This window comes from Myxocyprinus asiaticus, chromosome 38 (assembly GCF_019703515.2).
Source record: "Myxocyprinus asiaticus isolate MX2 ecotype Aquarium Trade chromosome 38, UBuf_Myxa_2, whole genome shotgun sequence".
Classification (NCBI taxonomy): domain Eukaryota; kingdom Metazoa; phylum Chordata; class Actinopteri; order Cypriniformes; family Catostomidae; genus Myxocyprinus; species Myxocyprinus asiaticus.
Genome location: NC_059381.1, coordinates 24,322,725 through 24,335,090, shown reverse-complemented (window position 1 = coordinate 24,335,090; position 12,366 = coordinate 24,322,725). Strand labels below are relative to the sequence as shown.

At 41.4% G+C, this 12,366-nt stretch overlaps 1 protein-coding gene across 4 annotated transcripts in view; it reads left to right on the top strand.

Annotated features, from left to right (window-relative positions):
• The window catches only part of LOC127429035 (stromal interaction molecule 1-like), a 60,083-nt gene continuing 47,717 nt past the window's right edge, over positions 1-12,366 (top strand). The window contains exons 1-3 of one of the 4 annotated variants that reach the window (XM_051677775.1): positions 1-86; positions 492-531; positions 2,501-2,627. In XM_051677775.1, the coding sequence (XP_051533735.1) occupies positions 2,507-2,627 (121 nt within the window). In that variant the 5' untranslated portion in view covers positions 1-86; positions 492-531; positions 2,501-2,506. Of the gene's footprint in view, positions 532-2,500; positions 2,628-12,366 lie in introns of all 4 variants that reach the window. The other 3 variants (XM_051677777.1, XM_051677778.1, XM_051677776.1) reach the window with 3 other exon arrangements.

Here is a 12,366-nt window from a genome sequence, read left to right as displayed (position 1 = left end):
CAAAGACAACCTCCCAAAGCAACACCAAACGGGCTCTTTACACCGAGGGGATTTTGATAAGTCAGAAAAGGGGACTTTGGAACCATGTAAGGAGCTTTTATTTATGCAATCGAAACATTGCAGTTTGACGAGTAATTTTTGTAATCTACCAATTTAAGATTTGGAGGTCAACCCTCTTCCATTTTGGATGAATTTTTGAACCTCGCACAACAAGTGATGGACAAATATTTGTGATAATATTGATATTATTTGACTATTGACAACAGCGGGTTATTGAGTAGCAACAGCGATGAGGACAATACGTGGAAAACAAATATCGAACATCTCTAAAGTGTTGTTCAAACTTTGTGGACCATTTTAGTGGCAACATTTTCGCATTTTCTAGAGTTAAAACATCACCCCACGTGGAATTGAATCCAACACAAATTAGTTTCGTAATGGATCACATGAACAGTTAAATAAATAAACTTTTCTGTCTGATTTCTCACGAGGAATCCCAACAAATTCCAGCTTTCAGAGCTTGCTTGACAGGTAAGCAAATTTTTTTTCTTTTCGAGAAACCAGATGAGTGGAGTAGCTACATAGAAATGAGATATGCAGTGTTAGATCATTATGGCGACCGTTAAACAGCGTTTGTGTTACTTTTGCTAGTTTACTAGATCACATAATCTGACATGAAGCGGCAAAATATGTAAATGCGGAAGTTGACTGTACCAAAAGAGCCACATTTGCCGCTATTTGTGTTCTAAGACCCGAGTGTCTGAGTTTAAAAGTCACCTTTGCCGATGTAAACATTGCAAAACGAATGTCATATGCCACGTGTCACTAGAGAAATTTGAAATGTGTTGAGCTTTCATTGGAGTTCTGTTGGTACAGATTCCATACAGGAAGAAGCATTTGGAGGTTTTCACATGTAGCCTACTTTTAGACTCCAAAACTACACTGTAAACAAATTTTGTCAGGTAAAAATGTGCCTCGTATGGTAGCATCCCAATTAAAGTAAAAAAATAGATGTTATTCATCCTGACAAATTATGTTACACTAACAAAAGTACGTTTTATGGATTAGATCAAGTAGAAATCCACTCCCTGGCCAAAAAAAAAAAAAAAAAAAGTTGCATACTCCTATTAGCTTTGATTACGGCACACATTCGTCGTGGCATTGTTTCGACAACCTTATGCAACGTCACAACATTTATTTCCGTCCAGAGTTGCATACATTTTTGGCTGAGATCTTGTTTTGATGACGGGAGAGTCGAACTACTCCATAAAGTCTTCTCCAGCACATCCCTAAGACTCTCAATGGGGTTAAGGTCAGGACTCTGTGGTGACCAATTCATGTGTGAAAATTATTCCTCATGCTGAACCACTCTTTCACAATTTTAGCCCGATTAATCTTGGCATTGTCATCCTGGAATATACCCGTGCTGTCAGGGAAGAAAAAAAATCCATTCATGGGATAACCTGGTCATTCAGTACATTCAGGTAGTCAGCTGACTTCATTTTATTGTCGTATGACGTTGCTGAGCCTAGACCTGACCAATTGAAGCAACCCCAGATCATAACACTGCCTCCAGCGGCTTGTACAGTGGCACTATGTATGACGGGTGCATCGCTTCATGCGCTTCCCCTTTTTACCCTGATGTGCCCATCGCTTTGGAATAGGGTAAATCTGGACTCATATGACCACATGACCCATTTCCATTGCTCCACAGTCCAATCTTTATGCTCCCTAGCAAATTGAATTCGTTTTTTCTGATTAGCCTCACTAACAAGTGGCTTTCTTGTGGTCACACAGCTGTTTAGTCCCAATCCTGCAAGTTCTCGTTGCACTGCCCGTGTGGAAATGCTCTTACTTTCACTGTTAAACATAGCCTTGAGTTCTACTTTCGATTTTTTTTAAGATGTGACTTCAAGTGTTTTAGTGATCTCCGATCACGATCATTCAAGATTTTTTTTCCAACCTCATTTCTTCTGCGAAGCTGACGGTTCACCACTATCCTTAATAATACGTTGGACAGTTCTTAACCCAATTCCAGAGATTTCAGCAATCTCCTTAGTCGTTTTCTTTGCCTGATGCAGGCCAATAATTTGCCCGTTCTGAAACACAGTAACATCTTTACCACGACCATGGGAGGATACCTCTTCTGACATGGTTGTTTAAGAAATGAGAAGCTACACACTGCATCAGTTAGAGTTAAAGAATTGTTGCCTGCTGAAACATATTAATCACTGCAATAATGATCCAATCATAGGCTCTTAAGTTTCTACTTATTTAAATCCAAATGGTGATTTTTTTTATTTTTTTATTTATTTTTTTTTTTATTTTTTTTTTTGGCCTGGCAGTCTAGATCCTTGAAGTAACAATTGTAGCTTTTTTTCCAGTGTATTCCTATACCCAACATGTATATGACAATAGTATATGAGTCAATGTTTAAACGTCTTCCAGGGTGGCAGATTAGTTCTTTGTTGTATTTGAAATCTTCTGTCTCTGTTTTAAGTTCAGCATGGATTCATTGAGATATGCCAGGCATGGCATCTACATTGCATGCCTTTTCTTCTTTTGGAGGAGTGCAGCAGATCAGCCCAGCCTGACAGGCCACCAACAGTCTGGCAGTGGATTGTCTGGTAGGAAATCATCATTCAGTTGAATTTTCCATTCTTTATGTGTCTGTATAAAGTGCATTTTATGTGTTACATGATGCTCCCTATGGGGCTGAGTGTTTGTTGGAGAGTTAGAATAATTTTGTTTAAAAACTGTGAAGATAAGTTTAAAGATAAAATGTTTGCTTAATTGGAGCCAGGAGAGTTGGGACCACTGAATTCATGTGTGACATTTTCAAACAAATCTTACACTACACTTACACCACATCACTTTTCACTCCAGACTACTGCTAACCAAGAATGGGAACAAATTTGTATTGGGAAAAAAACTCTGACATGCCTTATGAGCTATGCGACTAAACAAAAATTCTGTCAGGATAGTTGATCAGAACGAATGAACTAGCTTTTTACATTTTCAGGAAGGAAATTGTGACTGGGCCCACAAGTCTTTATGATATAGCTTAAGTCCCTCCTTTAATGTAAGTCTATGGATTCTAAAGATTCTGTACTCTTAAATAGATTTGAAGCGTTTTATGGCCTCCCAGGCAAAAATTGTATGTTTGCTTTCTTTGAAAAGTTATAGCACACCTCTCTTAAACAGTCTGTACGATTTAAAGCGGTCATGACGTGAGCTTTTGACATATATGAGGTCATTGTACTATAAAAACATACGGTAAGTTTCAGAACTGAAAACTTCCTCCTTAATAGAAAAAGAGCATTTATTTAAACCAAGCTGCAAAAACGGCTCGTTTGGAATTCATGGAACTTGTGACATTACAAGAACCAAATACATCTGCATATGCAACTCCTATTTTTCTGTCATTGCCGCCCACTGGTGCTCAGTCAGTCACACAGTTGAAAGGGAGAGAGATGTGGCCTGTCATGGGAGATTCATCCAAAATGGGCTTACACAGGACACCTACATGTGTGCCTGTCTGGATTTAAATGTTTTTCTACATAAACGTGCACTAGACCAGTGTTTCCCAACCTTTTTCCAGGGACCCCAATACCAATGAACTTTTAATAAATAACAAATATCAACACAGAAACATTGTATTTCACAAACTTTTGTTTTAAAAATAAACTTTTCTTAGCAACAGTAAAACAAAGTGTTGGTCATCATGGCTAGACAAATACAGATGAAATTAAACTTTTCAATTGTGTAAAATCTGGGTTCTTTCTAAACAGAGTACCTAGTAAAATAAATAAATGTCTTTCTCACAACTGTTGCATAATATAATAAATATTCAAATATAATAACTTGACTTTAAGCATGTATGCATTGCTCACTCAATCTTAAAGGTTTTTGGCCAAGAATACCAGTCTATCCACCATTACAGGCTTGAGACAAGAGCGTTGGCAAGTGAAGATGTTGCCACTTGTACTGAAAAGCCTCTCTGAGGGGGAACTTGTAGTGGGAATAGATAGATACTTGCGGGCAAGCTTGGCGAGATGTGGAAAGCTTACTCTGTGTTTTCCACCATGCAGTTGGATCTTCCTCTTTGTCTATGGAAGGTGTTAGCAGGTCGTTGTTTAATTCTGATTCCACAGCATCCTTACGGGTCAGAGAGGAATCGCCCTTTGCTGCAGCTCCGCTCTGTTTAAAGAAACTTCCCAAGAACTTCTTGGCTTTCTTAGCCTGGGACGTATCAGCAACTTCAGGCTGCTGCTTGATGTCTCCTCCTGGCATTCCATCATCTCTGATGCCACTCTGGCCTTGACTTGGGGCTTGTTGTCTTCACTGATGAAGTCCATCTTGAACCGGGGGTCCAAACAAGGAGTAGCTTCATCTTTATATTTCTCATTGATGTAGTGCAACATCTCCGTTTTCAAGGTCTTGGTCAAGTCTGTGTCTTCCTCTTGTATTAGCAGCATTGAAGTGTTGAAGAGGTGAAGAACTGGCTTCACATATGAGACACTAATGTAGTCTTCTGCTGAGAGTGCATCTGTGAAGTCCAGCAGCGGGTCCAATGACTTACTGACAGATTCCAGGACATCTGTATCTTGCCAGTTTGGAATTAGATGCCGTACCTTCCTGTCCTCAGACAGGACCTCAGTTAAAGCCTTTTGCTGCTCTAGTATCCTGCTGATCATCATCTGTCTGGAACCCCATCTTGTTTGGCATTCTGATATGAGTGAATTTGAAGGTAGATTGAGTTCGTTCTGGGCTCTTTCAAGAGCACTTCTGACCTTCCAGCTGCAAGAGAAGTGACCCAGCTTCTTGCAGACACCTGCAGCACGGTCAATGCATCCATCCTTTTTCACTGCATTTTCTAAGGGGAAAAAACAAAGACAAAACAAAGTACTTATTAATTATTATACACATTTAATAAATTTAATAAATACATAATTTATAAAACATAAATTGCTCATAAAACTATGTTTTTGCAACTGATTACACTGTTATTTACAGATGAAAGGTATAGTTTCTGCATGCTTTACGTTTTAAAGATCTATAATAAAACCCATTCATTCTCATATAACTTATATCTCATGAGTTAAGAACTAACTATTTTACTTAATGATAACCCAAAATATAGGGGCATTTAATTGTTTGTTATTGTAAACAAATGCAATATTTAAACATAAAAAAATAGGTTATCAGCCCTGGCATTCAAAGCTTAGGCTATCAACCTGACAGTCTGTATTCTTCGTCCTTCCCCAGCCCCATCCTTTACAATTAAAATTTATGAAATTATGAAAACTGTTATACAGTGCATCCGGAAAGTATTCACAGCGCTTCACTTTTTCCATATTTTGTTATGTTACAGCCTTATTCCAGAATTGATTATATTCATTATTTTCCTCAAACTTCTACAAACAATACCCCATAATGACAATGTGAAAGAAGTTTGTTTGAAATCTTTGCAAATTTATTAAAAATAAAAAACGAAAAAAATCACATGTACATAAGTATTCACAGCCTTTGCCATGACACTCAGAATTGAGCTCAGGTGCATCCTGTTTCCAGTGATCATCCTTGAGATGTTTCTACAACTTGATTGGAGTCCACCTGTGGTAAATTCAGTTGATTGGACATGATTTGAAAGGCACACACTTGTCTATATAAGGTCCCACAGTTAACAGTGCATGTCAGAGCACAAACCAAGCCATGAAGTCCCAAGGAATTGTCTGTAGACCTCCGAGACAGGATTGTATCGAGGCACAGATCTGGGGAAGGATACAGAAAAATTTTGCAGCATTGAAGGTCCCAATGAGCACAGTGGCCTCCATCATCCGTAAATGGAAGAAGTTTAGAACCACCAGGACTCTGCCTAGAGCTGGCCACCTGGCCAAACTGAGCGATGGGGGGAGAAGGGCCTTAGTCAGGGAGGTGACCAAGAACCCGATGGTCACTCTGACAGAGCTCCAGTGTTTCTCTGTGGAGAGAGGAGAACCTTCCAGTGAAACAACCATCTCTGCAGCACTCCACCAATCAGGCCTGTATGGTAGAGCGGCCAGACGGAAGCCACTCCTCAGTAAAAGGCACATGACAGCCTGCCTGGAGTTTGCCAAAAGGCACCTGAAGGACTCTCAGACTATGAGAAACAAAGATTGAACTCTTTGGCCTGAATGGCAAGCGTCATGTCTGGAGGAAACCAGGCACCGCTCATCACCTGGCTAATACCATCCCTACAGTGAAGCAGGAACTGGGAGACTAGTCAGGAACGAGGGAAAGATGAATGCAGCAATGTACAGAGACATCTTTGATGAAAACCTGCTCCAGAGCTCTCTGGACCTCAGACTGGGGTGAAGGTTCATCTTCCAACAGGACAACGACCCTAAGCACGCAGCCAAGATAACAAAGGAGTGGCTCCGGGACAACTCTGTGAATGTCCTTGAGTGGCCTAGCCAGAGCCCAGACTTGAACCCGATTGAACATCTCTGGAGAGATCTGAAAATGGCTGTGCACTGACGCTCCCCATCCAACCTGATGTCATGTGCAAGTAGAGCCTGCATGTCAACAATGTGCAGCAACAAACTCCGTGTTTAAAAAATAAATAAATCTGTGTATCCAAGAACCCATAAATCGGAGTAAACTGCATCAGATCAGACAGATATAATGCTAGTTTTCCTTTTTGAAAAAAAAAAAAAAAAAAATAGTGTAGACTGATATGTTTACCTTGCTGCATCTGCGATGTGACTATTGCGGATGCGCTCATCGCGATGTTGATGCTGAAACGATATATCGTGCAGCCCTAATCACTATTTGAAAAGTCATTTTTGATAAAATGTAGACAGGCCCCATTTCCAGCAGCCATCACTCCAACACCTTATACTTGAGTAATCATGCTAAATTGCTAATTTGGTACTAGAAAATTACTTGCCATTATATCAAACACAGTTGAAAGCTATTTGGTTCATTAAATGAAGCTTAACATGTCTTTGTGTTAGTAGACTGGCATGTCTTAAGGTCAATATTAGGTCAAAAATGGCAAAAAAGAAACTGCTTTCTCTAGAAATTCGTCAGTCAATCATTGTTTTGAGGAATGAAGGCTATACAATGGTGTGGTAGTGGCGTGGGGCAGTGGTGGCTCAGCGGTTAAGGCTCTGGGTTACTGATCAGAAGGTCGGGGGTTCAAGCCCCAGCACCACCAAGATGCCACTGTTGGGCCCTTGAGCAAGGCCCTTGACCCTATCTGCTCCAGGGGCACCGTATCATGGCTGACCCTGCACTCTGACCCCAGCCTAGCTGGGATATGTGAAAAAGAAGAATTTCACTGTATATGTGTATAGTGGCGTGGGGCAGTGGTGGCTCAGCGGTTAAGGCTCTGGGTTACTGATCAGAAGGTCGGGGGTTCAAGCCCCAGCACCACCAAGATGCCACTGTTGGGCCCTTGAGCAAGGCCCTTGACCCTATCTGCTCCAGGGGCACCGTATCATGGCTGACCCTGCACTCTGACCCCAGCCTAGCTGGGATATGTGAAAAAGAAGAATTTCACTGTATATGTGCAAATGTATAATGTGTGATAAATAAAGAAAATTATAAAAATTATAATTAAAAATTATAATTATAAAATTATAATTAAATTAGTGGGCTAAAGCACATAACTAGTAATCAGAATCAGAGGTTGCTGGTTCGGTCCCCACAGCCACCACCATTGTGTCCTTGAGCAAGGCACTTAACTCCAGGTTGCTCTGGTGGGGGATTGTCCCTGTAATAAGCGCATTGTAAGTCACTTTGGATAAAAGCATCTGCTAAATGCATAAATGTAAATGTACAATGCTTGAAATTGCCAAAAAACTGAAGATTTCATACAAAGGTGTACACTACAGTCTTCAAAGACAAAGGACAACTGTTTCTAACAAGGACAGAAAGAGATGTGGAAGGCCAGATGTACACTAAACAAGAGGATAAGTACATCAGTGTAGGGCTTTACTGGTTGTTTAGATCAGTGTTACTATCAGAAATAATTAATAATTATTTCTTTAGTTATTAATTAATATTTAAATTAATTAATTGAATCTAACTCATTAAAACCTAATATGGGGTCCAGTAAATGTAGTGCGCTACGTTTAGGAGCGGGTTTGGTTATTAGTAATAATTAATAATTATCAAAGATGATTATTAATTAATTATTAAAATCAATAGAACATTGATGAGAATCAATGTTAGCTCTTTTAATCCTTTAAATCAACAATTATCAAAGATACTCATTAATTGTTAACATTGTTGAAACATTAATTAAAATTAACACTAGCTTATTGATCATTCAAATTCAACAATCATCAAAGATAATTATCAATTATCAAAAATCAACAGAATATTAATAAGGATTAACATTGACGGGGCACCACCCTGGAATCAGGGACTAATAACCAGATAGTATAACAGTCTCAATATTAGATTGTTTTCTTAGGAAAATCGACATCCGAAGAATATCGATTTTCGGGAAAAAAACAATGAATGAAGGCTTGAATCCGAGTACTGACATCCTGTCAGCATGACACAGGCGTATGCAAAACAAACCAAAACACTTCTCTTTGTAATATAAACAAAGTTTATTTATGCAGTAATATCAATTAATAATTAATACAATGCAGTCAATAAACTTCCGACTTACAACTACAAACTAAACAGTGATATGATTAGATATGGAAATCAAAATAATCCTATAACACATGAGGGTGTGTGTGTGTGAGAGCGAGTGTGTGTGTGTAAGGAGGGACGCGCACAAAATGGCGGACGTGACTCTCGTGGAGAGTATGTCACGCAAGACTTCCAGCCAGGGAATATGGCCGCGAATGTGGGCGGAGAGAAACCAGTCAATGGCGTCTACCAGTTACCGCGTGTACCCGCTTGTACGATAGCTTAGGGACAAAGCTGAGCTTTAGCACGAAGCTATCTACGAGCCAAAAATGTGTGCCAGAATGTTTGTGAGGGGTCGCGTGCGTGCGTGTGTGTGTGTGTGTGGTTAGTACGAGAGAGAGAGAGAGAATTAAGTGACGGCCCCAAAGCCGATTTCGCGATCGTGGGAGAGAAAGCAGCTGTTAGTTTATCACTCAGAGGCGCGGTGGACGGCTCGTAAACAGTCTCGCGTTCTTTGAATCTTTAATGGATAAACTCAGTTTGCCGGTCTCACCCGCGATGGCGGAAATGCACAACAGCCCACTGTGGTTGGACCACAATACAGCAAATCAAATTCGTGATAATTAATACCCTGAGTATTAATAATGAGCGGACATGGCGGTCCGTAAACTGTACAAGCAAAAACCTTGAAACACAAGAATAACACACTATAATATTCTATCGTAAACCTCTTGAATTGCATGAGGATGCAGAATGTGTGTTCATCCGTCCTTTAACTCAGACTCGGTTCCTCGAGGCTCGGGTGATGACGGGAGGCCGTTTCCTCGCTCTGTTGGCGGTCGGTACGGTTGCTGATTCTCGGCGGGCTGGCGGAGAAATCAGAAACGTCGACTTGATTGAAGGTGGAAGAGAAATCTTTAATCTCTTCTTCTGCAGGCAAACGGATGAAGATGCGGATTGCTCGGCGGTCTCCTTCGGATCCGTTAGAGTGTTCGGTGGAACACAGAGTAATCTCAACTCGTCCAGTGAGACGGAGCTTGTATGGCCACAGTTTCAAGTCGGACATTATGTCCTTGTGCCACGAGACTGCACCTGAGAGCAGCGATGAGCTGCATCTACTCACTGCAAGCAAAGTTGCTGGAAGCAAATCCCGGAAGCATTTCAGAGGTATTTCTACTCCTGATGATGTCATGGTTGAGGGACGTTCTGTTGTGTGCCTCATCCAATAGGAGTTGAGATTTCGATCCTTTAGTGAGCAAGGCTTCATGGGATTTGTAGTCTGTTTTGGACTCCCTTTGTTTGATTTTGGCGCGATTTTTATCAGTAAGATTTACGACTTGGTATGTGGGGGCTGAGTTAGATTTTACGACTGTGTTAGGCCTGCCTTTGTCTTCTATCTGAATACATGAGGCCCAACATTCCCCCCTTTGGTCTGAAGAGTTGGTTGTTGTCCAGCATCTTTAGAGCAACTGAAGGGCCAAACAGTTCTTGTCGGTTCACAGTAACCTGTGGGTTACGCCATCCATGTATTCCTGATAGGAAAGAAAACGGTTGCACAGTCCATACAGTTCATTAGAGTTCACAGAGGCTCTATCGTCTGGACAGAGATTGAGGCACATCTGGGCATAGAACTTCTAGCTAAATCTAAAACTACATTCATCACACATAAACATTTCAAGTTATTGGAAGGCACAGCATTAACTGTAACACAATCCTTTGTTGTTCTTTGGTCATAACACAAAATCAAAGTAGAACCTGACATTGGTTACTAGGAACAAAATGTTAGAGAAAAGGAGGGTTAAAGGTTAAAAGGCTTATCCTTGGAAATGATTGGGGTAAACCTGTGGGATGGGCTCAGACTGGTGTGTAAAACGCGGCTGTACGAGGAGTGAGTCCAGTCTGGCCTGTAGGTGTTGAATGTACCTGTATATGGCGTGTGCAATAATTGCGATGAAGATCCAACCACTAAGGAGGAGCCAGAGGGCAACCAAACTGATAGGGTGTTCTCGGTAAGATGACGATCTGCTTATGTGACTAGGAAATATAGCGGTCAAGCCAGTCGGTTTGAGACTGAACTTCACTAATTTCATCCCTTCAGCCTGAAGCTGCTGTCGAAGGATGTCATCAATGGTGAGGCTGTGACCTCTAAATGCATCCATGATCTCAATTTCTGCGTCATGTTTGTCGACGTTGAGATGGAGTACAATATCATCAATGTGCACGGTGGCTCCTTGGAGAACCATTAAGAACACCGTTTGGTTTGGTAGCCTTAGTTTAGTGGCTGTATCATGGCGGTTGTATGACATTGGGACTTCGGTGGGTGGTGTGTTTTAACGAGCCAGCGATTGCCTGCTCGCTCTACCCTTGTCTCTGTTCCTTCATCTTTGATGGACATGCTACCATGACACTTGTTCAGGGAATTCGGCTCTTAGGCCACAGAGGTAGTTAGTCACCTCTCTAACAAAGGGGTTGCATTTTGACAAACCCAATGAATGTACTTTGTCTTGGTACACAAGTTTAGGTTAGGGATAAGGTAGAGCGAGGGGTCCTCATCATGGTAGGCATGTGTTGGTGGTGTTTTGAGGTGAATGTGTGCATTACCTCTCTGAAAACCAACATTAAATATGGACTTTAGTCTATATATATTCTGCCTATGACGGAAGATTGAGCATAAATCCTATTTTGAGGTTCTGAAATTCCAACATGGTTTGGAATTTCAATGCCAAAACTATATGCCAGGTGTATCTGTGAAGGTTGCACAATGGAGATAGTAGCAGATCTAAGGATTTGTTCGACAAGGTCTAGGGAGACCAGGTAAGCTGGTAAGCTCAGACTATTGACTGAGGGGCTAATTTCCCTGAGGTCCTGCATTAGATCTCTAACGATACACGCATAAGTTGTTTTCTCTGACAAAGTCCCTAAAGCGTGCAAAGTGTTATTGATAAGAACGGAGTGCAAATTTACAGTGACTATAATACCCTGAAGGGTTTTATTCAGGCCTTGTAGTTGTTCTTATTGGAGTCGTCGTCTCTGCTGGATTTTTGGATGATGGCGACTTGTCCATCTAAAGCTGGCAAACTGTTTTCTGGACCAAGTGGTCTCGGTATGTCAAACTGAGCCCACGTGTCTCCACGACGGCAGTCAATGAGTGGAGCCAATCGGTTCAGTAGGTCCTGGCCAACTAACAGTGGTTCTGTATTAATGGGACATATGTAAACAGGGTCTATTAGCATCATCCCTTGAAAGGTGTCAATCCGGGCCCGTTTTGTGATAGACGACCTATCTTGCGTGTAGCTTGTGATGCTTATGTTACAGGTCTCTGTCTATAACGGTTTGCCAAGGGAGAGCTTTGCTCTAGCCACCTCTGCGAAGGTGTTGGAACCCATTAGACTATTTCGGAACCAGTGTCGAGTAGTGTGTGGGAGCTGAATGACCCATGTGTCAGGCGTTGCCCTTACGGTACAGATCGCCCAAAAAGGTCAGAAAGGAGGGTGTGGCATGTTAGGAGTGACTGTTTTGGGGAGCAACTTGGACCCTGTTCCCCTTTTCCCGACCTACAAAGTAAACTTTGTCGTTAACGGGAGGGGGGTACATCGTCTAGTCATACTGATGGGGTTTCAGTGCCGTGTTCCTTTGAGGAGGTCAGTGGACCTGGTGAACAACGGAGCACATCAAGCTTAGTTACTAACTCAGTCAAGCGTCTCCTTATATCCTCCATTTCCTCTCTCAAAT